Source organism: Cavia porcellus, unplaced genomic scaffold (genome assembly GCF_034190915.1).
Source record: "Cavia porcellus strain 051 isolate PalLab524CR breed Dunkin Hartley unplaced genomic scaffold, mCavPor4.1 scaffold_5, whole genome shotgun sequence".
Taxonomy (NCBI): domain Eukaryota; kingdom Metazoa; phylum Chordata; class Mammalia; order Rodentia; family Caviidae; genus Cavia; species Cavia porcellus.
Window position 1 is genome coordinate 12,905,547 of NW_026947488.1, and position 25,373 is coordinate 12,930,919.

The 25,373-nt window shown below is 55.4% G+C and overlaps 1 protein-coding gene across 1 annotated transcript in view; it reads left to right on the forward strand.

The window, feature by feature from the left end:
- The first annotated feature begins 464 nt into the window (after positions 1-464).
- Positions 465-25,373, forward strand: part of Ptgis (prostaglandin I2 synthase) — a 33,776-nt gene continuing 8,867 nt past the window's right edge. Inside the window, exons 1-6 of the mRNA XM_063248193.1 lie at positions 465-613; positions 8,873-8,996; positions 10,433-10,611; positions 11,428-11,571; positions 14,553-14,704; positions 20,809-20,990. Of these exons, the coding sequence (XP_063104263.1) occupies positions 537-613; positions 8,873-8,996; positions 10,433-10,611; positions 11,428-11,571; positions 14,553-14,704; positions 20,809-20,990 (858 nt within the window). The 5' untranslated portion in view covers positions 465-536. The remainder of the gene's footprint in view (positions 614-8,872; positions 8,997-10,432; positions 10,612-11,427; positions 11,572-14,552; positions 14,705-20,808; positions 20,991-25,373) is intronic.

Consider the following 25,373-nt stretch of genomic DNA (forward strand, 5'->3'; position numbering starts at 1 on the left):
CCCCCCTCCCCCTGCAGCCCTCTGCATCCCCCGCCCCTCCCCAGCCCAGCACTGCCCTTCCCCCTGCACCCCCCTCCCCCTGCATCCCCTGCACCCCTCCTGCACCCCCCCCTGCACCCCCTGCACCCCCGCCCCTCCCCAGTCCAGTGCTGCCCCTCCCCCTGCACCCGCCTCTCCCTGCATCCCCTGCACCCCCTGCACCCCCCGCCCCTCCCCAGCCCAGCGCTGCCCTTCCCCCTGCACCCCCCTCCCCCTGCATCCCCTGCACCCCTCCTGCACCCCCCTCCCCTGCACCCCCTGCACCCCCGCCCCTCCCCAGTCCAGTGCTGCCCCTCCCCCTGCACCCGCCTCCCCCTGCATCCCCTGCACCCCCTGCACCCCCCCCTCCCCCAGCCCAGCGCTGCCCCTCCCCCGGCAGCCCCCGCCTCCCTCTCCGTCTCCCCACCCTCATCCCGCCGCGCTCCCCGCCCAGCCCGCATTCTCCTCCGGCCGCAGCGGGTGCAGCGCGCTGCCCTCGCGCGGGACCGGCCGCCTCCATGTCCTGGGCCGCGCTCCTCGGCCTCCTGGCCGCGCTGCTGTTGCTGCTGCTGCTGCTGAGCCGCCGGCGCGCACGGTGAGCGTCCCTTCCGTCCGTCCGTCCGTCAGTCCGTCCGTCCCTGCCGGCCCGGAGCCGGTGCGCGGAGCGGGCTCAGGTGCGCGGGCCCCCCGCGGGCTCAGCGCCGGGTCCCCGGGCGGGGGTGCGGCAGCCCGCCCGATGGCACCGCCCGCGTCCCGGTGCCCACAGCCGAGCCCGCGGCGAGGTCCGGGGCTGCGGCTGGAGAGTGGAGGCCCGGGCGCAGCACCCCGAGCCTCCTCCCGCGGGACCCCGGGCGCTAGCGGGGAAACTGAGGCCCCCAAGGCGTCCCCAGCCCTGACCGCGGGGACGCGGCAGAACCGGGCCTGCTTGTCCCAGCCTCGCGGGCCCCCAAACTTTGGGACTCTAAAACGCAGCCAAATCATGGTGCTTGCGGTAGGCTTCCTTCCTGTTAGAAAGGAGTTTTAAAATGAACCTGAATTGCCCGAGGATAGCAGAATCTATTTCCCAGCCACTTATCCTGTTCTGGGGAAGACCGAAGCCCCTCACCCGGTCCCAGGCCTCGCTCTGCTCGGTCTGGGCGGAACCTCACATTTCTTTTTCCCTGCATGTTTTCTGGGAGACCAATTTGAGATTTACAGAAAAGGTGCAGAGACAGTAAAAGAGTCCGGAGCTCTCCGGCTGGCTCTGCGTCTCTCTCTGGTCGTTAAGCTCCTGCATTACAAACATGGTACATTTGTCAAAACTGAGAAGCCCACGCTGGTCGGGCCATTACAGTTAACTAAACTTCAACCGCTACAGGAGTGTTTAATCAGCTGCCCGGCTCCGGTCCCAGTGCAGCGGCTTGCCTTTAGTTCTCCTGCGCTTCCCCAGATGTTTTAATGTTACTCCTAAATGCATAGAATTTGTCAGTGCAGTGTGTGTGTGTTTACCTCAGTGTCTGAAAATCCCAGAAACACTGGGGAATTTTCATTTTTAAACAATGTTAGTTGATTTTTCAAACAATAAGTTCTCTGTAATTTTCTTCATTCTTCAGACACTTGCAGGCTGAAATTTAAAACTATGTATTCAAATATTCACCTAAAAAAAAAAAAAAAGGAAAGAATAGAGTAAGTTTCCCTGCAGAGTCACGAGTTATTTTTCTCAGCTTGTCAAGTTTTCCAGCGCTCTGTAGGCTTGCTCTCAGAATGTGCTTTGGTTTTTTTCTTTCCGTCCAGATTTCAGATTTGACATTGGTTTGTGCTGCTGCGTGGGGATCTGCTGGTTTTTTGAGCTTCTGTAGTCCGTCGTTTGACGGAATGAGGTTTCATACACACACCCCAGTTAACTCATGTCTCTGCTGATGGCCTTTGTGACCCCTTCTGGGGCTTTCAGTCTTTCAGACACGTGCTGTAGTCTCCGGCCCGTGGGCTGCACTTTTTCTGAGATAGATGAGGCAGCTGGATGGGTCAGGAATCTGAGTGTCTGGCCTTCTTTTCTTTCTTTCTTTCGACAGGGTCTCACTATGTAGTTCAGGCTGGCCTTGCACTCACTTTGTAGCTCAGGCTGGTCTCGAACTCGAGATGATCCTCCTGCCTCAGCCTCCCAAGTGCTAGCATTAGAGGTGTGGGCCACCATGCCTGGCTGTGCCTAGCATCCTTGACATGTGGAAGTTAGGATTCTGTTTTCTGGGCCCGCTGAAGCTGATGAGTCCATGTACGTACTAGAAATTCTTTTTGTTTTCTGGGCCTCAGTGTGTCCGTCTGCATCTTGAAGTTGCTCGCAGAGGTGTCCTCTCAGTCCCTAGCCCCTTTACCAAGCCGAGGACAGCTCCCTCTTTGGGCTTGCTTGGCCGCTGCAGGAGGCATGGACAGAGGTCCCTTGGGTGGGGCACCAGAGGCCACATGGCATTGGGAAAGGATTCCTGTGGCTTGTGGCTGGTTGGGCCCCCATAGGATGCATAATTTCTAGGATATAAATAAATCCGCTTTACTTTAGTGGCCAATACCCGAGCAGAGGTCAGTAAACAGTGGGCCACAGCCTGGTCAAACCACTGGTTTTTCTGTGTAGTATGAGGAGAGAAAATTGGGGGATTCTGTATACAAAAACTCAGGTCTGCAGCTGTAGCCGCGCTTCCCAGGGACGCGCTAGCAGTGTCCTCTAAACCTCCCCTCTGTCCCCACTGCTCGCTGTCGCCCCTCTGTGGTGCACCTGTTCTGCTTCCTGTGCTGTTCTTCTGCTGACTGTGATCCGAATCTGTCTATCTCAAAAGTAGAAAATAAAAAACCAGAGCGAGAAGGCTGTGTGCTGTTCCTCCACGTCTGGAGGCGGGGTCGGTGTGGAAGAGGTTAAAGGAGCTGCCTGTTTCGGGTAGGAGAAGCCCCTGGCGGGCTGTGGGGCAGCCCCGGGGAAGGAGAGGCAGAGCAGGTTACTCAAAAGTGGAGGTAGCTCCAGCCCAGCAGAGCAGAAACCGGCCCTCCTGGCTGCAATCAAATCCTCCCGGAGCCTGAGACCCCGTGTGCCAGGCACCGTCCTAGGCACTGTCTGCTCTTCTGGAATGTCCCTCCAGGGAGAATGCCATGGCTCAGGGGCCCAGAGCTGCGTGACAGCCCTGCCCTGGCATGCAGGGGTCTGGAGGGACAGAGACTCAGGCAGGAGGCCAGGGGGTCTTCGAGTGACCAAGGACATTTCTAGGTTCCTGCTGGGAATCGGAACTCCGGGGAGAATCAGAAGGGGCGTCCTGCCTCTGAGCTGCGTTGAATGGGCCACGGTCGCCGTGTGAGTCAGGACTCTCTCTGCTCCCACTCGGGGCTTGGCTGTGCCCCAGAAGTGAGAGTGTCAGCGGGCAAGGCTGGAGACCACAGGCGCTAAAATAGAGCTCCTTTGCCTCAGCTGGCCGCAGGCTGAGTCATGCTGGAATGTGGCTGGACCTGGGGAGGCTGGGGCCCAGGACCAGGGGAGGCGGCCAGCCATGGTGGGGCTGGACCAGGAGCCTTGACTCCCGCTTCCTGCCTTTGTCTGTGCCACCTTGGGCTTTTCTGGGGAAAGAGGCCAGCTGACAGGAATAATACTTGGCTTGGTGGGCAGTGCGGGCCACCCAAAGAAAGGGCAGGCCAGGAAGCCTGTCACCCCAGATGTCTCAGGGGAAGACCTCAGCCCACGTGTAGATAGGTCACTGAACTCTGTCTTGCTTTGCCTAGCAGTGTGCTGGGGTGGCCTGGGGCCCCGAGGTGTCCAGAGCTTGGGCTCTGCAGCCTGCCCTAGATAGCAGCCTGGGATGGAAACCCAGCTCCTCCACAGTGGGTCCCGGGCAAGGGACTCAGCCACTCTGCCTGTTTCCTCCTCTGTAAAATGGGCCTGAAGCTCTGGGTTCGGGGAGGAGGCACAGTGTTAGTAGGGAAACTGCCTAGGGTGGTGCTTCCCGTGGTCAGGGCTTTGTGACTTGGTCATTGTTTTTTTTTTGTTTTTCCTTTGCGCCAGGAGTGGAACTCAGGACCTTGTGCTTGCCAAGCAGGCACTTAGACCTCTGAGCTACATCCCTGGTTGAGTTGGTCATTCTTACCAAGCAGGGAGACAGGTGGAAAATGCCAAACCTAGAGCCTGAGGTGTAGTCAGTTCTCAATCTATGTACCTGGGAGGCTTCTTGCAGGAAATTTTTTTTGTACCTGAAGTTGAACTCAGGACTTTGTGCTTGCCAGGCAGGCACTGTGCTACTGAGCTAAGTCCTCGGCCCCTGGGAGTCTTCTTGATCCTGTGTCCTAGCTGCATCCAGGCTACAAGTGCCAGGTACTCTCCTAGGGGCTCTGTGACTCCCTTCATCCCTTTCACAGCCTGACAAGGTCAGTGATTAAGTGACAAGGTCAGTGTTAATCCCATTTTACAGACCAGGCACCTGAGGCCCAGAGAGGCTGTCACAGAGCCAGAAAAAGCTTGGCTGGGATTTGAAGCCAAGAAGTGCATGGCTAAAGTTTGGGCTCAAAGCCACCAGGCCCTCCTGACTTTTATGCACAACTCCCCACCGTTCAGGTCCTGTCTCCTGGGCTCCTGTCCCCGCATCTTCCCTGGTCAGAGGGTCAGCCCCATCTTCCCCCGACGCTAGACCTCACGGCTGGCTGTCGTCTCCTGTCTCCCCCCGTCCCACCCTTCGGGTTATGCTCAGGGACAGGTGTGGAGGGGAAGCGGTGGAGCAGAGGGGTGCTCCCCTGAACTGCTTGTGTGGACGGACTCCTGCCCTGGAAGTGAGGGGCCCGGGCACCAGGCCTGCCCTTTGGGGTGACCACAGGGGTCTCCTGGTGTCTCCCTGCCTCCTCTTGGCTCTCTCTGATGCTGCCCACAGCCGTGTTGACAGAGATGAAAAAACTTCACTCCCGGCCTGCGAGAAGTCAGATTCACCGAGTTTGAGTTCACCAAAATCAAAGAATGTATTCTAAGGAATTCAGAGGTTAAAAGTGGGAAAAATTTAGTGAGAGAGAGAGAGCTCCTGGGAGTCGGGGCAGGCAGGGGGGACCCGACAGTGGTCGTGACAGAGTCCACTTCTCAGGAGACGTTTTATAGAGCAAACAGGAGGTGCATACAAAGTCACAAGGTGAGTACGACATGGGACAAAACTGCTCAATAAGATTGCAAATATAGCTGCTTAGGTAGCCTTGACCCGACGGGAAGCAGGTCACATAGCAGACCTATGTGGAAAGACCAAGGGGCTTTTTGGGAAGAGAGTCAGGAGGTCCTGTCACCCACTTGGGTGACTGAGGAACTACCTACACTTGATTGGATCGGGAGGAACCAGTTATGGTATGATCTTCCATTTATTTCTTCCCCCCCCCTGGGGAGGCAGGTGGGCCTGCTCACCCCGTCTTTATCTTGAGGCCTGGCCCCCAGCCACAGTCCTGATTCTTCCCATCTTCTGCACTGACTCCCTGAGGGCCTGGCCCTGTCTGCCTACAAAATTTCTACCCAAAGTAGCTGTCTACAACAACATCCTGATACCCGTTCCACACCTTCCACTTGGTCTCCTCACACTTGGCCGAGAAGCCACACTTCACCTTGACATTCAGACCCTCAAGGTCATCTCCAGAACACTCAGCTGGATATTCTCCACTCCAGCCACATTACTGCTATGTCTTGCTCACCCTATCCGATTTGCTCCACCACAGGGCCTTTGCACCAGAGGTGCCTTCCACCTGTGGCACTCTTCCCTGATCTCCCAGCGTCCCTCATGTCCTTCCGGTCTTTGCCCATGTGGACCCTCCTTGGGGACCCTCCATTGTCCACCTACTGTGACCTGTCTCCCACTGTTCTAATCACACTTCTTCCCTATTTGTTCTAGAGTGAAATGTAATTCACACACCATAAAATTCACCCCTGTAAAGTGCACAGTTCAGGGGTTCTTAGTATGTTCACAGGATCGAGCAGTGACCACCACTATGAAGTTCTGGAATATTTTCATCACGCCCCAAGGAAAACTTGTATCCATTTGCAGTCATTCCCAGCTCCCCTGGCAACCACTGATGGCCTCGTCCCTGTGGGTTTCACCCACGTGGCTATTTCTCTTCAGTGGGATCTTGTGTTGTGGTCTCCTGTCTGGCTCCATGCACACAGCCTAGAGGTTTTGAGGTTCGCCTGTGCTGTAGCACGAACCAGAACTCGGTTCCCTTTTTTGACTGCGTACTGTTCCAGGGCATGGATGTACCACACTTGGTTCCTCTGTCCGTCAGTCAGTGGGCATTTGGATGGTTTCCCTTGGTGACGACGCCGCTATCAGGGGTGGAGTGCCAGCCCTTGCATCACCCTGAGCCTGCCTCACCCTGAGTCGGTCTGTGTTTAACTTAGTGAGGAAACCGGCTGGTGACTAAGGCGGCCCCACCCTTCCCCACTCAGCCAAGGTCCCAGCTTCTCCACGTCCTGGCTCACATCTCTTTTCCTTTTAAGTGTTTCATTGGCGGCCACGCTCATGGGCATAAAGTGGCACCTCGGCCTGCTTTGGATTCCTCTTTCGGCAGTGATGCAGGGCAGTGAGCATCTGTCTGTCTGCTCCGGGCACTTTGTGTACCCGCCCTCCGCCCTTCACTCATGCTCGGGCCCCGCTCAGCTGCTCCTCAGCCCCTCGGGGGCACCGGGCACCTGGGCTTCCTACACCCCCGCTCCATTGGGTTTCTTTTCTTTTCCTCTTTTCCCTTCCATCTTTTCTGTGCCTCCTTTCTTTCATTTCCTGTATTGCGCTGTTTTCCTTGTTACTTTTTTTCTTGAAACTGTTTTCTAACACTGTCAGTTGCCAGCCGTTCTAAGGCTGAGACAGGGTGCTAACCTGCTTTTAGAGACTTCAGGGATCCAGTCCTACAACACTGTGAGCCTCAGAGCCTCGTTCTGTGATTTTGTTTCTGTTTTTTTCTTGTTTGTTTTCAGAGACAAGGTCTCGTTATGTAGTTCAGACTGGCCTGGAACTCTTCTTTGTAGCCCAGGCTGGCCTTGAATTTACAGAATCCTCCTGCCTCAGCCTCCCCACTGCTGGGATTACAGGTGTGAGCTACCACATGTGGCTCATTCTTCGATTTTGACGGGGACTCTTTAGCTCATGGTGGTCTTTCCTTCACAGGGTGACAAGGACAAGATTATGACGTAGGGCAGGGCCCGGTCAGGGCGCTGAGTCTGAGTGTAGCGGTTATTTACTGCTGTGGAACAAATTGCCACAAATTTAGCAGCTTGGGCAGCAGCTGGTCAGTCACTCACAGCTGTGACCAGAAGTCAGTGAGGCCGCTGGGCGAGGGGCCACAGCTCGAGAGGCTGAGATCGATGTGGTACCAGCTGGGAAGCTCACGGCGAGACCCAGCTTGCAGGTGGGAGACCAAGGCCCCCATCTCCCTGCCCGCAGTCCGCTGAGGTCCCCTCACAGCTCCCGGGGGCCCACAGCCCTTCTGTCCTCCAAGCCCACAAGAAAGCTTCCCTGCCATGGACTCTGCTGTGAAGCGAGCGGTCCACCTGGCCTCGGCCGCGGTGCTCCTAACTCCTCTCTGTTTCTTATTCTCTGGCTCTCCTCTCTCTACTTTTGCTAGTGTGACAAGTACAAATCTCTAGATGTAGCAGCGAGTTGCCTGGATGCTACAATTCAACGCTGCTCTATTGCTGACGGAGGTAAAGCTCTTCCGTGCAGTAGGGATCTGCTGCGGGTCAGTATTATTCAACGTTCACCCTGTAACTCTAGATCTCTTTCCTGTGCTTAAGGGTGGTGATTATTGTCCTTAGAGTTTGTCAATATTCGGTTTGTCTTTGATGCTGTTATTGTTGCTGATTTTGTTGCTGTAGCCAGGTGACAGGGCTGTTGCTGTCAGCCGGTTTTCTCTGGACGCCAGTCTCTGGCCCGCTTTGGGTTCCGTGCCTGAGACCTGGGGACCGAGCCACACACACTGCAGCTTCCCTGGCCAGGTCACTGGGGGTGGTTCGCTCCTGGGACACGGGCAGAGACAGCAGCCAGCCACACACACAGGGCACTGAAAAGTGGACACGGACTAAAGGGGTCTCAATCCTAGTGATGAAGCTTGCTGTGACCCACGAACCTGAGCACGACAAACAGAAATGTGGGGTGACAAGGAAACTAAACGCCTCCCAGAAGTCCCAGCACCCCCAAAGCTGATCCGTGGGGTGTGGGAAGGGAGAAAACCCAGAGCTACACACAATTAATTGAAAGGTAATAGAATGGGTCGGGGAGGCATTTGGAAGACATAAATTACCAGATAATAGGCCAAATGAAACAAGCCAGCCAGTCTATTAAAAAACCAGCAGAGCTAAACAAAATGATGCAAAACATGAAAACGAGTATAGAAAACAATTAGAAGCTGAAAGAAGGTTCTAAATAGAAACCCATGGGACCCCGTAGTATGGCCAGATGTTAACTGCTCCCCTGGTGCCTGCTCTGACCCTGTACAGTCCATTCTCTACCCAGCAGCCGGAACAATCCTGTGAACACCTTGTGTCCCTTCACTGCTTAAAACTCTCCCCTGGCTCTGCATCACTCAGAGGAAAGGTCAAAGTCCTCACAGCTGCCCCCCATCACCCCTCTGGCCCCAGTGCCTCTGGAATCTCATCTCTGTCTTTAGTCCAGCCACACTGACCTCCCTACTGAATACACAACTCAACCCCAGGGCCTTTGCACTTACCAGAAAGCCCTTCTCCTGGATGCCCATGTGCCTCCCCACCACCACTCCAGCCTCTGCCCCGTGCCTCCTCAGTGGAGTCTGCCCTCACCTACCCAGTGACCTCCCGTTGGCAGCACTCTGGCTCCTTTCTTGCTTTGTCAAGCAGTGCTAAGTGCTGTGCCTTCCACAGGCGACCTGGTGAACCTCCGCTGGACCTGGGCAACATCCCATGGCTGGGCCACGCCCTGGAGTTTGGAAGAGATTCGGCCAGCTTCCTCACTAGGATGAAGGAGAAGCACGGTGACATCTTTACTGTAAGCACCTCCCGGGCCTCTGGAGGGAAGGGGATGTGCAGCTGGCCTTGTGCCTGGTGTGGGCTGCCCTCCCCGCCTCTGTCCATCGGCCGCCCTCCCGTGCACACCCATGGGTCAGCCCTCTGCCAGCTGTGCACCCAGTGCGCCTCTGACTTCCGTTCTTCCAGCATCATCAAACTGTATGGTCATTCAGCGTCTGCCCAGTACTCGTTCATCCACCCCGCCGGCCCCATCCATTCCTTAGGCTTCTGTCTCTCCAGCGTCCATCTGTCCATCTCGCTCTACGCATCTGCCTTCTCAGCATCTTCCCAGCACCCTCCCCCCACCCATCTCTGTCCATGCGTTCACCCTGTTCATTTATTCATCCATCCTTTATCCTTCTGCCTACTGAAATTTACCCGGAATTCTTACACCCATGTCCTGAGCAGCTATTGAAATTTCACCCCTAAATTCAATTCCCACTAACTTCCATCTTTCTATCCAATGACCACCGTGTACCAACATAACCTGCCTGTCCAGTCAGTATCTTGTGCCAGCCCTCATCTATCTATACCTCCATCCATCCATCCATCTATCCATCCATCCATCCTTCCTTCCCTCTGCCCGTCCATCCATTCTACACAAATCCATGGCATCCACCTGCTGCCCCTGGTAGGCACTGTCTTGGCTGCTGGAGATACAATACTAGCTAAGATAGCCATGGTCAGTGCTCACAGGCGAGGTGGCTGTGCTTTAAAAATACTGAATCAGCCCCAATTCTGCCAGTTGTCAGTGGTGAAATCTGGGGCCTCACCTCACTTTTGCCTGGGTGAGCACTAGCCTCTCCCTCCTCCTCACAGGTGATGATGAGGGTGGGTAAGAACATCGTTAAGTCCTTTGTGGGGCAGTGCCCGGCAGGCGAGATGCCCCTACTGCTGGGAAGGAACTGTGCAGTTATCTTAGTTACTTTCTTGTTGCTGGGACACCCACAAGTTAAAGGTTTATTTTAGCTCACAGACTGTAGAGATTTTAGCTCGTAGGTTCTAGTTCCCAGGAGGGCGCCTGACGGAGACACAGTGCACGGTGTGCAGCATGGAGCCTCCCTTTCCCTTTTTGTTCCCTTCAGGCTACGAGCCTATTGGTTGGCGCCTCTGACACTCAGGGTGGGCCTTCCGCCTTCAGTGACTCTAGGAAGCCACATCCGGAACCTCATTAACCAATCAGTGGCCGAATCCAGTGATCACATCAATGACCTCATTAACCAATCAGTGGCCGAATCCAGTGATCACATCAATGACCTCATTAACCAATCAGTGGCCGAATCCAGTGATCACATCAATGATCCGATCACACCCACCACCCAGCCACCCCCAAAAGGCCCACTGGGAGCCCTTGAGGCTTCAGGGGACATTTAGATAAAAACCGCAGCAGGGGTTCACGTGACATCTTGCCCTCAGGTGCTGGTCAAGGGCAGGTATGTCACTGTCCTCCTGGACCCGCACTCCTACGACACGGTGACCTGGGAGTCGCGCACCAAGCTGGACTTCCACGGCTATGCCGTCATCCTCATGGAGAAGATTTTCAACGTGCGGCTCCCACATTACGACCCCAGTGACGAGAAGGCCAAGATGAAACTGTGAGTGGCTGAGGCGGTCCTGCAGGTGGCCGGGGTGGGTGGTCAAGGCCTGGCCCCACAGCAGCCCTACCGTGGAGAGGACAAAAGGCCAGCAACGGGAGCCCCTGGCCGGTGCGCGCCGGCTGTTCTTCCCGCTGCCAGCAGGGGTCGCTGTCGACCTCTGGCTTTGCGCTGCCCGGTCCACCCATCTGGCCATTCACGCCTTAGACAAGAGGTCCGTTTCTTGGCCTCTAATTGCATCCAAAGTTTGGCTCACCATGGACCCTGCCTTATGGAGACTCAGCCGAGAGGCCTCTCATTTCTGTCACTCTCTAGACAGGGTCTCTCCTGCAACCCCAGAGACCAGGTTACCCGCCCAGAGTCCTTTACGTATGGTCATTGGCCTGGAGTTGTGTCCCTTTAGCATCCTTGATCAGGGGACACTTAGTGCTCTAAACAGGGCCTCCCTGAGTGTCAAGGAAGAGTCGGTTCCTTAGTTTCTTCGGGAGCTGTGCCTCAGGCCGGCATGGCCTGTTGCAGTTGGGTTTAGCCTGCGTCGGGCAGACCGGGCCTCGGTCCCAGCCACTCCTCTCATGGCCTCTCCTCTGTGTTCCTGTTTCTCTGTCTGTAACTGTTGTTCCTATGCCAAGAGGTCTGTGCACTTAGCCCGTTTAAGAGGAGCCATCACTGCTGCTGCTAGTGACCCTAGAGGCCATTTCCCACAGCCTCCATTTCCGGGGGACATGAGCCAAGGGGCCTAGGTTTGGGGAGAGAAGTGGCCAAGGGTCTGTGTTTCCTTCGGGGACCTGAACTTGCTCCCTTTTGTCACTGCCTCAGGACCCTGCAGCACAGAGACCTGCAGGCACTCACTGACGCCATGTACTCCAACCTCCGCACTGTCCTGCTGGGGGAGCCCGCAGAGGCGGCTGGTGACTGGCACAAGACGGGTCTCTTCGAGTTCTCTTACAGCGCCCTCCTCAGGTGAGCTCAGGACCGTCACTGTCCCAGCAGGGGCCCCCACACTGGACCGCGTCAGTCACAGGCAGTGGCCAAGGGGACCAGGAGCGTGGAGTCATGCCCAAAGCAACCAGCACAGGGTGGACACTGTACATCGGGGCCCCAGTTCACCTGGCCCCGCCCCTGAGCTGGAACAGGCCCTGTGGCCAGTCAGAGAGGGAGCAGCAAGGCCACAGGCCACCTTGTCCTGCGGCTTCTCAACTCTAGAGTTTGCACAGGGAGGCCCATCCAGGGCTGCACACAGTGTGCGTTCCCTCCTACAGCAGGGCTGGGTGCCCTCCTGGGCTCTGGGCATACAGCAGGGAACAGGCGGATGAGGTCCTGAGGTCAACAGGGGTGAGCCTGAGGGCAGGTCCACGGAGGGTGACAGCATCTGGGCCGCTTTCGGCCAGGCTGACGAGGGAGGGATCGTCTAAAGATCCAGCCTCCAGCAGAGACCTGTCTCCAAAGTGCCTTGGTGCCACCATCCTGGCAGAGACCATGGCAAGTGCAAAAGGCCCAGATGTGGGAAGAAGCTTGGCAGGAGGGCCACTGTGGATGGGGCAGAGTGCCCAGGGACAGGGTGGAGATAAGGTCACTGAAGCTGGCAGAGCCAGGTCTCCCCAAGCTTAGCCTCCATGGACCTTACTGTCAGCATGAGGGGGTGATACTGAGGGTCTTCAGCAGGGGCACAACAGGGTCCGATGGAGTTTTTGTTTTGTTTTGTTTTTTGACGGGAATTGAATTCAGGGCCTTGTGCTTGCCAGACAGGTGCTGTGCTGCTGAGCTGCATCCCGGCTCTCGACGCAGGGGTTTAAAGCCCACTTTGGCTACTGCAAGGAAAATGGGTAGCAGGTCGGGGGGCTGAAGTTGTGGGTGACTTGGGAGGTGGGCGGTGGCGGGCTGGGGCTCCGCCTGGGAGTGGCGAGCGGAATGAGCTGAGCACAACGCCTTGGCTTCCCGTGCTGCCGGTAACGGACCCCCTTCTGGCAGAGGGCTTCGTCCTGCGGCAAGCAGAGCAGCTGTTTCAGGAGCAGGGCAGCCAGGCGCTGACACAGGAGCGTGCATGCATGATGCACCTATAGCCTGGCGTGCATCTGTGTAGACGCCACACATCAACTCAGTGCTCACAACAGCACCACGAAGCTGGCTACACACCCATTTGACAGAGGGGAAAGCTGAGACCCTAAGTCATTTGCTGAGTCCCCATGAGGTGGAGTGGGGTGCAGCTCCAGACCTGCGCTCTCAGCCATGCCCTCGTCTGCCAGTGACCCCGTTTTCCTCCTCTGCCTGCAGTGGGGTGGAAATGGTCTGGGTCACTCTATCATTGTAGGCTGGGGACTGAGGGGGCAGCAAAACTTCCCCGAAAGTTCATGGCAGGGCAACTTGCAGCTGTCCCTGGGCTTTGAACTCCTCAGCACATCCTGCTGGCCTAGGTCCAGGGGCGGAGGAGCGGGGAGAGGCCCAGGGCTGGAGGGGCGGGTGGCAGGCCAGTCCAGGACTTAGCACTTAGCTCCTGGCCTGGAGCTGCAGCCTCTGCACTTGTGGGCCTTTGCCACCGTCTGTGACCCTGGAAACAGAAGGAGAGTGGGTCGCTGCTAGACGAGGTGGCCCAAGGCCTAATCCCAGCTGAGGCAGGAGGATCGCAAGTTCGAGGCCATCATGGACAACTTAGTAAAAGGCTGTCTCAACACCCCAGATTCGATCCCCAGGCTGGAACAGAAAGGATGGAAGTAGGGATGGGCAGGCAGGGCACAGAGATGCCGGTGCAGACTCTGCGCACCCTGTGAGGTGCCACGGCTTGAACCTCCCGGCCTGTCCTAGATCTGGCCCTGCCTTAGGGCCGAAGCTCTCCGGCTCCCTCCATCACGCGGCCTCCCGGCTGCCGGGGGCAGGTTGGGCATGCTCCTTTGCGAGGCCCCTGCTCTTTGTGACCCCCACTCATCTGCATGGCTCCTGCTTCCCTTTGGGACACCACCTACCCCGCCGGGGCCCTCAATACCTGGCCGGCTCCACCTTGGTTTTTCTTTGTGGGGCCTGGCGCCACCTAGGGGCTGTGTGTGTATTTACACAGGTGATTGTTACCTGTGGCCGGAGGTTCCCATCACAGGTACCCTGCGCCGTAAAACCTCCTCGGGGTCCCCGAGTTCATTGTTTGGTCTTTATTTGCATTGTACACTCCTCCCCCACCCTGTCACCGTTGCTCAGTCCTTCCCCACACTGTCCTGCAGGACCAGGGCTGTGACTGGCCACCAATGACTTTGAGACACTCGGCCCTCGCCCCCTCACACTGCAGCTGGGCAGTGACCCTCCATCACTGGGAAGCGCTCTGACCAGGCTGGGGCTGCTGCCTGGCCTCTGGGTCTTTGCATAGGCCCTGCCTGCTGCCGGCACACCTCCCCCTGCCCTTCTTCTGTTCATCCTGTGGGTCTCATGACAACCTCTGCCTCCTCCAGGAAGCCTCCCCTGACCCTTTCCAGGTGTCTCCTCTCCTCACCTCTGCCTCTCATCGTATCCTGTGGCCCCCTTGCTTGCTCACTCTCCTCCAGCCTCACCATCCTCCTTGGTGCTCTTCAACACTTTGGTTCCCTCCTGCCACAGGACATTTGCACTTGCTGTTTGTCTTCCCCCTTTCTTGCTCCTCCCGTGCATATCCCCTGTCACCTTCCAGCTTACCCAGGAGATAAGTGTCACCATCCCACCCTCCCTGAACTGCCTTCCTGCCCCAGAGCACTGCTGACATGGAGCTCATGTAGCTCATTCCTCTGGCCTGTCATGTATCTCCTGTGCTACAGTTTCAGCACCAGAGAACAGAGATTCTTGCCTGTCTTTGTTCCTCATGCCCAGCACAGAGTCAGCACACCAGGAGCTCCACCAGTGAATGGGCTGAGGAACTTCTCAGCCACCGTGGAGCGTGGGCTGGGAGTTTCCAGGGAGGACCCCTGACCTGCTGCTGCTGTCCCCAGAGCCGGCTTCCTGACCTTGTATGGAGTGGAGGCGTCACCAGGCACCCCTGAGAGCCAGGCCCAGGACCGCACCCACTCAGCCGAGGTCTTTCACACCTTCCGGCAGCTCGACCTGCTGTTTCCCAAGCTGGCCCGAGGCTCCCTGTCAGCAGGTAAGCGCCACACACTCCCATGGGCAGCGGGCTGGCGGGGAGCCCCTACGGTCTTTACTGATGGAGGAAGCACCAGCAGCCACATAGGAGGAGGGACACCCCACCCCACCCCACCCCACCGTGGGGGCTGCAGGAGCACAGTGCCGGGAACACGGGGCTTGGGCCAGAGCTTCCTTGTACAAGCTGTGATTCAGCACACACAGAGTGGATCTGTGTGTGTGTGTGTGTGTGAGTGTGTGCCTGTCTTCCTTTTCTTGTTTATTTTTTACAGGTAGTTCATACTTGTAAAAAAAATTCAAGGCTCTGGGAACAGTGAGAGCGTTTCCCATGTTCTCCCCATGTCCAGCCCACCACAACCCTCCGTAGAGATAAGTGTTGACGCTCTCTGGAGTGTATCCTGGCAGCACTTTCTCTAAACAGATTCCTGTAGAGACACACACGTGGACACAGAATTATGTGTCGTTTTATTGTTTGTGAAGCTCTTGTATTTTTGTTTGTTTGTTTTTGGGCTGGGGCACTGGGTCCCACTCTGCAGTTCAGGCTGGCCTGGAGCTCACTCTGTAGCCCAGGCTGGTCTCAAACGTGCATCAGTCCTCCTGCCTCAGTCTCCTGAGTGCTGGGATTGTAGGCGTGAGCCCCACACCAGCTCTATTTCTTCCTGTGTAGTTTACATTTGGGAAAGCGCACACACTCTGTACGCACATCCGAGAGAGGCTCTACACGTCGCACCCTCCCGCCACTTTCAGCCCTGAAGGAGACCGCTGTCTGGTCTTTCGCCTCCTGTTAGCTTTGCCTGTTCTTGACATTAGCAAACATGGAGTCTCACGGTGTGCGCTTCCTGAGTTCGGTTTCTTTCATTCAATGTAACGTCTGGGAGTCATCCGGTTGCCGTATGTGTTGCTGGCCTGTTCTTTTTCACTGTGATGTAATATTTCACCAGAGTAAATGTTCCTTGTTTCTTGTTGACAGACGGTTGTGTGGTTTCCGCTTGGGGGCAGGCACAAGCACTTGTGTGTGTCTCAGAGCTTGTGCACACTCGGTTCTTGTAGCTGTCAGCCGTGTGCTTTTGTAGCGTAGATCCATCATGTTGGAGGAATTCTCCTGCCACTTTGAGGCGTCAGTGGGCTCCATGGTGAGCGCATTTCCACACTGGTTTGGAAAACCCTCCTCATTCCTTTTCTCCTCCTGGCTGCGGAGGGCAGCAGTGTTAGGGAGGAGCTTCTGGCCAGGCACTGCGCGGCCTCGGGCACCAGGGGCTGCACCGTCTCCGGGTCCCCGAGTCTCTTCTTCCCTGTGGGGTGCGTCCTCAGGCTCTTAGGTACTCGCAGCACAGGTACTGGGTCCCCTCGAGGGCTCTGGATTCCAGATCTCGGGGCGCCTGGAGGGCCGCGAGCGCTGGCCGCCCTGAGAAGGCTGGCAAGTGCCGTGTGTTTGGGTCTCAGGCGCTCACAGAAGTCTGGGCTCGAGTCCCTGCACTGCCCTTTCCTGCTGGCCACTCAGCAGGTGACTTCCTGCAGTTTCTGCCTTTGGGGGCAGAGTCAGGAGCACGGTGAGGACAAACTCTGCCTCGAGTGGCTTGAGCTCCGCACCGCATCTCTGCGCTCTCTCTGTGCCTCTGTGGCTTCACCTGTGAGGTGAGGAGTGCAGTGGGGTCGTCTAAAGGCGGCTGTGAGGACGGGCAGGGTCGGGAGAAAACAGCACCGGCTGAGCACTTGGTGCTGTGTGTCAGCCTCGCCAGATGTGTCGCATTCTGTGCTCAAAACACCTGGACACCACTTCCTTTCCTATGCATTTTTATAAACCAAGTTTTGCATGTTAATGATTCTGTGTATATTACAAAAGAAACATAATTTTGTGCCTAATAATTTAGAGGTACAAAGCCTGGTGTGGTAGTGCACTCCTGTAATCCCAACACTCAGGACGCTGAGGCAGGAAGATCATTGCAAGTTCGAGACCAGGCTGGCTACAAAGTGAGCCCAAGGCCAGCCTGAAACTTCATAGTGAGACCCTGTCTCAAAAAGACAAAAAAAATTAGTTTGTACAGCTAGTAGAGACTAATGATACTGCTTCTCCACTGCCAGCATCTGGGACGTATCCCTGTGCAGAAGGTGCATGCTCACACAAACAGACACACACGTGACTCTATATGTATTATATATATGCATATATATGTTGTGTATATATGTATAAATCTAGGGTGTTTCAGTGTATGTTTAGAAAGAGAGATTGCACAGTATCTGCTCTTTGCAATCTTTAGTTTCTTCAGAACGTACACTATAGCTGTGCATTCTCCCCTGTCAAATAAACATCTTTTAGAAGTATCAGCCAATGCAATTAGACAAGGGGAACCAATTACAGATAGAAGATTAGGTAAAGAAGTAAAATCTTTGATCTCCGTCACATTCAGATGATTTGATATGGTACCAGGAAAATCCCAGGAATCAATGGCAAAACTTACTCGAAGGCCAGGTGTGGTGGTGCTCACCTGTAATCCCAGCATTTGGGAGGCTGAGGCAGGAGGATCACTGTGAGTTCCGAGATCAACATAGGCTACAAAGTGAGTTCAAGGCCAGCCTGAACTGCACAGTGAAACCCTGCCTCAAAAAGACAAATAATTGCTTAAGACAAACTTAAGCAATAAAAGAATACAGGAAATTAGAAGATAAGAATCTAATATAAAAATGTCGACCTCCTGGTCTTGGCATGGCTGGGACAGTAACTGGCTGTCTCCCTTTGATGGATATTTATTTATTTTTGATGGCTATTTAGATTGTTTTATTTTTGCAATCACAGTATAACTGCGCACCACTTCAGGCTACCATCTGTAGATTTCGCTTTTCTCTGACTCTCTCCCAGAAGTGGGATTACCAGGTCAAAGGCCATATACATAAAAGTTTTATTAGCTGTGTCATTTCCAAAGCCATGGAGCAGTTCAAAGCCAGGCCAAAGGAAAGGGAGTCCGCAGCGCTCCACCAGATGTTTATCCAACCTTCCGTTTGCTTGCCAGTGTGTTGGACAGAGGTGGGAAACCAACTGTTTAAATATGTATTTTTCCACAACCTTGTCCGTGCAGTTTTGGGCCTAATTCTTGCTAATCTGAGCAGAAGAGGGCGTCTGACTTCCCGCAGCATTTCCGTGACCACCACGCAGGGTCTTTCCGTGGTTCACTCGCCAACTGCATTACCTCCCTGTGAGCTGTCCATCACGGTGCATCTTTCTAGAGACCCTGTTGTGTCAAATCCTGCCATCACTACTGAAGACCACACAGGACACTGAGGCCAGGAGAGGTAGAATTTTTGGTCACAGACAACGTGGAGTTGCTTCCCAGGAAAAGTTGGGTTTTGTCATGGTGCTTTCCTGGGTAAACGCAGAGCGATTCCATCATCTGGAAGCTGCTCTGTGCATGGGAGGGAAGGCTGCATTTCCCAGGGTGAGCAGCAGGTGGCAGTGTCGGCAGACGGTCTTGCACGGCTGCTGCGCCCAGATCTTAACTTGGGGAACACACAGCAGCGTTCTCTCTGGAAGACAGCTGGGCAGAACCCACCAGGATTTAAAATGTACATCTCTTGATCCAGTACTTTGGCGTCTAGGAATGGCTCCTTCAGAAATACTTGCATGTGTCTACAGGTATGCAAAGATAGCCATTGCCCCCTGCTTGTGAGGGCAGAGCTAGAAACTGAGGCGGGGAAAGAAACCGCCAGCCTGCCCGGTGTCCGCACAACGGGGTCTGCGTTCTCTAAAGTCGATGGATGACTTTAGGAACAGCAGAGAGTCAGAGCAGGAAGAACTTACTGAGAGAAAGAGAGCTTCGACTAAGAGGGACAGAAGGGGACCTGGAAAGCAGGTTGCCCACCCACCGAGCCACAAGGTGATTGAGGCGGGTTCAAGCTGGGACAGACCTATAATCAATCAATAAGATTAGGAAATACTGATTCAGTAGAAAGTCAGAATGGGTGCGAGAGAGGCCAAAACCATGGTCAACCAACAAGCTTATAACAGGTCTGGTCGCTTAGGGATGTTGATTAAATGGGGCTCAAATGGAGAAGTAAGTCTCACGGCCAGCGCCACGGGACAGATGAGGACTCTCCCGGACGCGGGTGAGGGAGGTTTGTTCTCCACCCACCGGTATCAGTCAGTGCTGCCCATCGGAGGAGGACAGGGGGAGTCATTCCTTGCAGGCTGGACCCCAGTGCCGGCGTTGCAGCCACAGCTGTCTCCTCTACTGACCTACCGAGGCCTCAGGCCCGTCTGACTGCTACAGTATTTCTGCCTAACTTGGTTCTCTGGAGTACTATCACCTGGTCCAAAACGTCTGGATAGACGTTTGTCACCCGGGTGGGTGACCAGGACCTCCGGACTCATCTCTCCCAGAAGTGTCCGAGCTCTTTTCACGGACACCTGCCATGTGACCTGCTTCCCCATTGGGTCAGTATTACCTAAGCAGCTATCCTTGCAACCTTATTGGTGGGTCCTAGTTTGTCCCACGTTGTACCCATCTTGTGATTCTGCTCTGTAAATCTTCTTTTGAGAAGTGGGCTCGTTGGAGCCCACTCAGGCCCTCTGCTGGAGTCAGACTCAGGACCTGGCTGTTGCTAGGCAGTGGTATGCTGCTGAGCTATATCCCGAGCTGAAAGATTCCTGCTCTTCCATTCCTGAGAATTCATCCTTTGATTTTGGGGAATTCAGCGTATCTGACATCTGGCAGGTTGGGAGTTATAATATTTCCCTTATATCTTTTGGAGGTCACCCCAGGAGAAGCTGGATATGTTGTCACATACATGTAATCCCAGAGCTCAGGAGGCTGAGGCAGGAGGTTTGCCTTGAGCTCAAGGCTTGCTTAGGCTACACAGTGAGCTCAAGGGCAGCCTGCACTATAAAATAACACCTTGTCTCACAAAAACAACAAAAATAAATAAAGTAAACAACACCCCAGGAAATAGTTTGTAGCACCTGGAAATTTTACAGCAACCAAGGTAACTCCCACTTTTACCTGGGTTGATGCTGGGGGAAACCAAGCCTCATGTGTGGGCATTTGGTCCTGCGTGGCTTCATGACAGGATGTACGGAGAAGTATGCTGTCAGGTGATTTTAATCTGGTGTAAACATAGAGTATAAATCTGCACACTGAGACCACTGTGATGTCACTGGAAATGTGACCCAGTGAGTCCGCTGTCATTTGTGCGGTCTGCCATTGACTGAGACACTGGATGGCTGTGTGTGGGGCCTGAGGTGTCATCCTGCCTGGAGCCATCGTGCCTGGCTTTATTCCCTTCCCACCCATCTTTGTACTCTTAGAGAAGTTCCCATTTGCTTTCTGCTGGTGGCTTTTCCGGAGTATAAACACTCCTCGGTTTATTTACTGTTAAGTTGCTATCTGGTGTCCTTGGGGCGGTGTTGACCTTTAGAGATGCTTTTGTGATCTGAACAGTGACTAAAGCTTCTTACTTAGATGCTGATTTTTAAAACCCCAGAAGCAGGGCTGGGGTACAGCTCAGTGTTACAGCTCTTGCCTAGCCTGGCGAGGTCCTGGGTGTCATCCTCAGAGCCAGGAAGCAAAAACACTGGACGATTCCACTCACACATCTACATTTTCAGCTGCTTCTGCAAACTCAGGCCCTCTGACGCCGTGGAACCAGCTTCTCTGTTAGTGCTGAAGGGGCCGGTAGGGACAGTCTCCCTTCCCTGGACGGCGGGGCCGCCTTTGGTGCTCAGCCCACCCCTGGCTCAGGCATGCGTGGCCTTGTTCTGGGTCCAGCCCTGGGAAGAGAGGGCCATGCCTCCCAAACGGCTCTGCAGAGAGTCACCCTGCATAGGATGCGTGCTTGGTGGATGGCTGCTGTGAGCCCAGGCACGGGAGACACAGAAGTGGATGACACAGGCAGACTCCTGTCTGCAGGAGACAAGCATCTTGCTTCTTTCTGCCAGGACTGAGACAGATAAGGAGCAAGGTGACATTAAAGGCTTCCCCTGGGATTTACCTCACAGCCTCATCCCCCCCGCCTCCACTGAATGATATCCAGAAGCTGAGACCTGGGAGCCAGGGCTGGGCAGTCCTGGGCCGGAGGTGGCCCTGCACCCTCCACTTTCTCTTCTCTGTCCCTCAGGGGAGAAGGACAGCGCATGCAGCGTCAGAGGTCGCCTGTGGAAGCTGTTGTCACCAGCCAGCCTGGCCCCCCGAGCGCTCAGGAGCAGCTGGCTGCAGAGTTACCTTGGGCACCTGGAGGAGCTGGGGGTATCGCCAGAAATGCAGGCGCGGGCCCTGGTGCTGCAGCTCTGGGCCACACAGGTGGGCACAGCGTGGGCGAGGTGCACGACATGCCCAGACGAGTGAGTGTGTGTGTGAGTGTGTGTGCGGACCAGTGTGCATGCAGCCAGTATGCAGGTGACTGCTTGTGTGAGCACGTGTGTGTTCGCGTGCAGGCATGAAGGGCGTGGGCTTGTGTCTGTCTGGGTCTCACTTACTGTCAAACAGTACCGGGACGGGATCATTCATGTATGTTTTTAAGTCTGGGAAAATGTCAAACTCATAGCAAACTTTTGTGGTTCCACGAACTCCTGCATAGAGGACCCAGTTGTGATGAGCGGGGTCCCCGCCCCTGCCACGCCCTCCCCTTCCCTCACATGGTTTCAGGCCTCCCCCCCCCCTCCTGCTGTGATTGTTTGATTGGATCACTGCCAAGTAGCTTGCCGGCAGTGAGACTTTTTGCCCCTAATCACTTCGGGTGCATCTCGGGAGGAAAAGCCTCCTCTCCCCTGTCCACTGAGCACCATCAAATCCGGGACGGCTACCAAGTGCAGGCCGCTGTGCCCTCTACATTCTGCCTTCCTTCGAGGTTCTTCTGGGCAGTGCGCCGTCCTGGGTCACACATTGACTTCAGTTTGCTTTAGTTTTCTTGAATCGGGCAGTTTCTAGTCATTTCATTGTTTTTCATGACCCTGACGTTTCTAAAGTGTGCAGACCAGGGTTTGGAAGAACCATTGAAGAGTCCCACCGAGTGTTTACTGTGGAGCTCAGAGGTGCTGCTTTGCATTGCTTTCACTGTAATCAGAGTGGGCAGAGAGCAGATAGTCAGGGAGACAGACCTGCAGGTTATAAATGGGGCTGGGAATGGAGACCTCCTGGGAGTCTGTCCCAGCCAAGGGCCTCTCTGGGGCCGAGATGTTTGACGTGATCCCTGGATCCAAACAGGGCTAGACTCAGGAACGTGGGAAATGTACAAGGGAGAGCATTCTGGGTAGCAGCAAGTGCAAAGGCCCTGGGCCTTGCCAGGTGCTGGGATAAAGCAAGGAGCTGAGTGTAGCTAACGCAGGCTGGGTGGGGAGTGGAACTGAGGGAAGCGGTCACGGGCAGCCTCGCAGGTCTCAGCAGGTGAGGACTGGGGTCTTCCTCAGGGTGAGGCGGGAGCCCTTTGAGAGCCTGTGTCCAGGAGGGGCAGGAAGGGGACACCAGTGCAGATCAGGTGGCGCCTTTGTGGGGAGTGAAGAAGTGCATAGGGTTTGGAAACTGCGGTGACAGCCAGTGGCCTTGGTAACGGCCCGGATGTTGGCGTGAGAGGAAGGCGCAGCCCTGGCTGGTTCCTGCCCGCAGTCCTGGCTCCCGTGAGCCCTCTGTCTCCGGGTCCCACCCTGGCTGTGGCCTTGTGCAGGGTAATTCCTCTCCCATCAGCTCCAGACTTATGTTTAGTTCCTTCTCAGAGCCAATAGACGGCTACTTGGGCCGAGGCTGGCAGGGCAGGCAGGGTTTCATCGGCAGCTTAGGAGCTGACACATAGTTATGGGCGGGGTGACCTAGCTCCAGCTGTCACCAGGCCCTGAACACGGAACCGGACACTGGCTGGGGGCTTGAGTCAGAGTCCAGGGAGCGGCCTGGCTTTGGCCGGGAGAGTGTGTGGGTGCTGGGGCGCCAGGGCACCGGGGACAGGATGCCCTCAGCGGGCTGTGCTCTGGTGGGTGACATCCCTTTGGACGCTCCAGCATGGAGCATGGGATCCCAGCTGTGCAGCCCCAGGGCTCGGGGGCCAACTCTGACCCACCTGCCTCTTCCTGGTAGATCAGTCCTTTGGCCCTCAGTACCTCAGTTTACCTAACCTAGCGCCTTCCTCGGGGCGTGGTGTGAGACTAGGATGAAGATCTAGAACCGTGCAGGGCAGGTGGCAAGGGTTCCTCGGGTGCTCCACTGACTACCGCCCAGGGCCTGCACTTGCCGGGCTCCCTGCTAGGAACTGGGGGCCGGAGTGACACACAGAGCTCCCCGAACTGAGGAGCTGGCATTCTCGTGAGAGAAAATGACAATTCATAGACATGGAAGCTGATCAAATCATGGGAGGGAGTATGTTCTGGGACAAAAGAGGAAGACAGAAGAATGTGGAGGGAAAGGAGGAGGGCCTGATTCAGATAGGGAAGCCAGGGAAGGTCTCTCTGGACAACAGCATGTGTGAAGGAGCAGGCCACACAGCTTCCAGAATGAGGGCTCCCAAGCAGGAGGAGGGCAAGTGCAAAGGCCCTGTGGTAGATATGAGGGCAGTGTGCAGAGGGGTGGCAAATCCCAGACCACATAACATCCTGCAGGTATGGGGAGGGCTTCAGCTCTTACGCTGCATGAGGCAGGTGACCTTTGAGGTCTCTGAGCAGAGGCCAAACATGGCCTGTTTTATGCTTCCGAGGGACCCTTCCTCCTCCATGCTGACAGAGGACCATTGAGTGTGGAAGTGAAGGCAGGGAGGAGGGTACTGCAAGGAGCTGGACCGGGGTCGGGGCTGAAGGGGTCAGATTCCAGATGTGTTCTGGGTAGCACCAACAGGGTAGACACTGGAGAGAGTGTCAAGGACCCCAGCTTTCACCCTGCATGACAAGAAGGATTCAGGCGCCCTTAACGATGAGGAAGAGGATGGGGGAACAAGTTCGAGGGGGGAGCCGGGGTGCTTTGGGCACGAGCAGTTTGAAATGAAGTTGGTGTCCGTCTGGAGATGCAGGACCTGCAGAGCCTTGTGCACGGAGAGATGGGGCTGGGGGAGGTCTCGGGGTGAAGATGGCAAACAGCGAGGGCCAGCCCCGACTTCAGACAGACTTGGGTAAATCCCGGCTCTGCCACCGAGCAGGCATGTGACCTTGAAGAACTTACTTTGTCTTCTGGGGCTCAGTTTTACCATCTGTGAAGAGGACTTTTTTTCACTGTGGCATTGATTTTGAAGTAAATTTAGGTTGTAGAAGAGTTGCCGAGAAAGTACAGGAAATTCCCAGGTTTCTGATATTATGCAGCCACAATACAGTACTACGTGTTACTATTAATTAAAATCCTTACTTTATTCAGATTTCCCAAGTCTTTTTAGGATACCACTGTGCATTCTGGGTGCTTGTTGATTGTTTGTTTATTTTTAAAATTTCTTTCTTTCTTTCTTCCTTCTTTTCATCTTTTTGAGACAGGATCTAACTATGCAGCTCAGGCTCATTTCATAGCCAGGCTGGTCTTGAACTCACAGTGACCTTCCTGCCTCAGCCTCCCAAGTGCCGGGATTGTGGGTGTGCATCACCATACTTGGTTTAAATTGAGTTTATTTTTAGAGCAATTTTAAATTCATATCAAATTGTACCTGAAAGCACAGGCATTTTCCCTGTAGTCCTGCTGTCATCAATAACACCCCCCAGCTGGTACATTAGTGACAGATTATAAACTATTTACTTAATATATCATTGTTACCCTTGGGACATTTTTCTATTCCCTTAAAATATTTTTAAATCAGACTTCAAGGAAGCACAGTCTGCACCTGGAACCTTGGCTGCCCATTCCCCTGTGTTGACCCCGGGTTCAGCTGGCTTCCTCGTGTGGTGGCCTTGGTGGCCCTGGCGTTTCAGGCTGCTCAGCAGAAGCTGGTCTTTCCCAAGAGACCGGCATGAATCTGTCCCCTCTGAACGGACCATGTTGCAGCCCCCTCAGGTCACATACCCACCCCTGACGGCAGCAGACGCTCAGCCCCAGACCATGCCTGTGGACTCGAGCGAGGTAGAGGTCATTCTCTGGAGGAAAGTGAGGTGCTGTCACCCCAAGATGAGCCAGGGCAGCCGGATGGGTGCGTGGACCACCAAGTGTGTGGTGAGGCACAGGGAGCGCCCCCTGCAGGCCAGCCACACCCTTCCCTGCAGAGGCAGGGCCAAGGTGGGACCCAGGAAGGCGCTGCAGGTCCGGGGCTCGAGCCGTGGCAGGAGGGAATGTGCTGGGAGCAAGTGTCTTCCTGGTAAGCTGAGACAGGCTCATGGGAGAAAGTCCAGCACCAGGCAGTGATCCGGCATCCCTGTGACACAGCGTGACTACACTCATGTGTGTGCACGCCCCACACCTGCCTACAAGGCCACCCTGTTCACTCCCTAGTTTGTACAGCTTCTTCCTGCAAGCAGAGGTAACCCAGCACAGTGAACTCCGCTCCTGCTGGGTAATTAATAAGCAGTGACCCTGTCTGATCATCGGGGCAGGATGAAAGGGCCTTGGCGCTGCGCTGCCTGCTGCTGAATCACCACGTTCCCTGGTCAGCTAAATGATGGACAGCAAGTGACCTTGCCATCCCAGCCAGGCGTCTAGTGTGGGAGGGGCTCCGAGGGGTGCTGAGGCCACGCTTGCACCCGAACCCCGAGGAGGGCTGGTGCTAGGGGTCCACCCCACAGTGCTCCTCTGTGC